Genomic DNA, 3,009 nt, shown 5'->3' with positions numbered 1-3,009 from the left:
ACACCAAAAAAGAGATGGAATACCGGAAAGGAAAAAATGTATAATGTTGAATTTGAATCCAATCCATCAACCCAGGGGAATTAACTAGCAAAAAGACGATGCTTGAATGCCAAGACCACAAGGAACAACATCCCAGATTTTGTTACAAAATTTGCTAACAGAGTAAAGCTACCAAAGCGTGGTTAGACAATATAGGTTAGAATTTGGAAGTCAGTGTGTAGACCTGAAATAGCACATGATGCCCTTAGGAAGGGATAGGGAGGCTATGCTACCAAAATAAATAAATAAATGTCACTGAGAATCAAGCATGATTTTGCAATCATACTTCAGACAGGGAAAAAACAAAACAAATAGCTCAAAAGTTCTGTCCACACATTAAGATCAGTAGCTTAAAACTAATCAAAAATCATGTCTGCCAGTAGCAACTTGGTATTTTGAACATCTACTTGGTCACACAAATATACTCCTATTAATGATTTCCCTTAGATAAACCTTTGCCAGCCATCCTCGGGGGCAGTAAGTCAGTAACTCAAGAGTTCAACTGGGTATATTCAAATAAAATAAGTATGTTTTCAGCATTGTAAAATCATAAAGGAAATGTCAGTCTATGATAAAACAGGCTGGCATCAAATATCACATATAGCCATATAGGTGATGTATTTGGATTATGATAAACTACTTGACGTTATAACATTACAAAATCCATGTCCCCTATTCATGATCACCATTGTTTTGTTAAAAACAATGCATGATCAATTGCTTAAGGCATATTTTGCCATTCCACGATTTATATAGACTACTGCAAAAACTAGCTAGATTCTCAGCTTAGTACAGCATAACTCTACCATAGAACGATCTAATTATGATACAACAGTTCATCTTCCCAATAATAAGCAGAACTTAATGTTTCAAAGGCAACACATTTAGACATTTAACACAGAAAGGTAATAGGAGTAACTCTTTATGGAAACTTTAAAATTGACAAATCAGTAGGTAAGAGAATCCCAAATAAATTTTCCGGAACGACAGAGAAAATATTCAACAAATATAAAATGACTACAACAATATATGCCCAAGTATTTCAGGTGTATGGTAAAACCAAGTTATACAACACAGCTTACCTAGTAAAGAATGGTGAAACTGAAACCCTTTACCCAACAAAAGCTCTCCATATTTAACATCAAGGATGAGAATTATAACCATTAACTGTCGACTCAGGAACCACCAGAGCAGACTTCTGCATTTCAACACTCCTCACTTCCTGAATCCCATTTTCACCATCCTCATCATCCAATTCCAAAGTGAACTGTGAATTATCTAGCTGCATACTCCCACCATTTCCAACTCCAAGGGGCGTATAACGCATAAAATCCCGATTAATGCTATACGTCTTGCAGACCAATGAGAACACCCCAGCAGCTATAGTGATTAACAGAGCCAAATGGCAGTTAAACTGCAGGGTTGCAATGGCACGCCCACGATGATATTCGGGATGCCCTTTGCACTTAATGGTAAAATTCCCCCTACTCCTAGCGTGCAAAGCACACCCATTAGCAATGAAGTTGGAGTAAAACGAAACCCCCATTTGCAGAGTCCACATCCCCTGTAAGACTAACCCAACGCCTCGGCCCAATTTCGGATAACTCGATTTTGATCCCTTCAGTTCAAGTATGGTGGAGAATAGACACACAGCAATAGGCACTAAAATTAAGTCATAGTAGCGATTCTCAATCCCACTCGGATCCTTGTTTTGCGCGTAGAACAGCAGAAATTCCTCTCCAAAGGCGAACATATAGATTACATTTAGTAACTTCGAAGGAAATCGAAGTGACTCTATGATGCTCGACAAAATGCCTAAACCGGAATATAACAGAAAAAGCAAAGCGATTGCGATCACTTCCAACTGTAAGACCACACCTGTACTATCCTTGGAGCTAGCGGCATCGGAGAGAGATATTAAAGAGTTGACGATTGAAAGGATCGACACAATTGAGATCAGCAGAAACGTTACCGTGGATAGAAACGACGCCGTTGCAGGGCGATGAGTTTTCGGAGGGGAAGGCTCAGAGGTAGAGATTTGTTTGAGAGAAATGGCGGCGGAGGCGAGGGATTCCAATCCGCCGATGAGGATTAAGGTGGCGCCGGCGACTGTGTAGGTGAACAGTCCCATTGTTTGACTTTTTCTTATTGTAAAGGTGATCTCGAGAGGTTTTTTCTTTTTTTATTCTAGAATATAACTAACGTTTCTCAAGTGTACTGCACTTTTTTTTATTCCGGAATTAGGAAAAACGCATGATCCTCATACGTCACTCATTAATGAAACGCATGACCGTAATGCGTTTTATGGTAAGATGCATGAGCGTGATGCGTTTTTCAAAACGCATCACACTCATGCGTCTCTCTTCAAAACATCAAATAGCTTTGTAGTTCAGTGGTAAGAGCATCTCCAGCGGCGGACGTCCGGCTCGGACCTCGGCGACGGGCGACCGGGCGTCCGCCATTATGGCAAAAGGGGTCGGATACGCCCATCAAGGTAGGACGTCGGACGTCCTCGGATATCCGAGTGACGTCCGAGTGGACGGGCGCCATTGTGGGGTGGGGGTAGGACGTTCGGTCGGTCGTCCGGTATTTTTGATTTTTTTTAACTCTATATATACGGCTCGTTGAACTTCATTTCTTTCGCACCACTTGTGTTAACAAGTTTCTCTCTCTACATCTCTATTTTCAAGTATATCTAGAATGACTAGTGACTGTGATAGCGAGGATGAAATCGAGGTCGCTGTGGAAGGTGCGATAGATAGGCTGCTACAGCAGAGGGAGCAGCGGCGACAGCAGGCGGCGGTACCTCGTCCGATCTATCGTCGAACTACAGTACCCCGTGACCGCATTGCTGCACATATTCGGTTGTATCAGGACTACTTTGCCCCACAGTCGCGTTTTGGGGATGCCTTATTCCGGCGGCGTTTTAGGATGCATCGTCCGCTGTTTATGCATATCGTGGGTGCTTTA

The 3,009-nt window shown here is 41.9% G+C and overlaps 1 protein-coding gene across 1 annotated transcript; it reads right to left on the bottom strand.

Annotated features, from left to right (window-relative positions):
• Window positions 1-960: 960 nt before the first annotated feature.
• On the bottom strand, window positions 961-2,200 carry LOC121753361. Its single transcript, XM_042148646.1, has one exon. It carries the CDS (start codon window positions 2,168-2,170, stop codon window positions 1,181-1,183), a length of 990 nt encoding a protein of 329 aa, XP_042004580.1. The 5' UTR covers window positions 2,171-2,200; the 3' UTR covers window positions 961-1,180.
• Between the last annotated feature and the right edge of the window lie 809 nt (window positions 2,201-3,009).

This window comes from Salvia splendens, chromosome 10, assembly GCF_004379255.2.
Source record: "Salvia splendens isolate huo1 chromosome 10, SspV2, whole genome shotgun sequence".
In the NCBI taxonomy this organism is placed as follows: Eukaryota; Viridiplantae; Streptophyta; class Magnoliopsida; order Lamiales; family Lamiaceae; genus Salvia; species Salvia splendens.
Note: the sequence above shows the minus strand (reverse complement) of the source record. Positions and strands in the feature narration are given on the sequence as shown.

Bases quoted from the DNA above. Each gene is read 5' to 3' on its own strand.
- LOC121753361 (XM_042148646.1), bottom strand. From the start codon at position 2,170: ATGGGACTGTTCACCTACACAGTCGCCGGCGCCACCTTAATCCTCATC.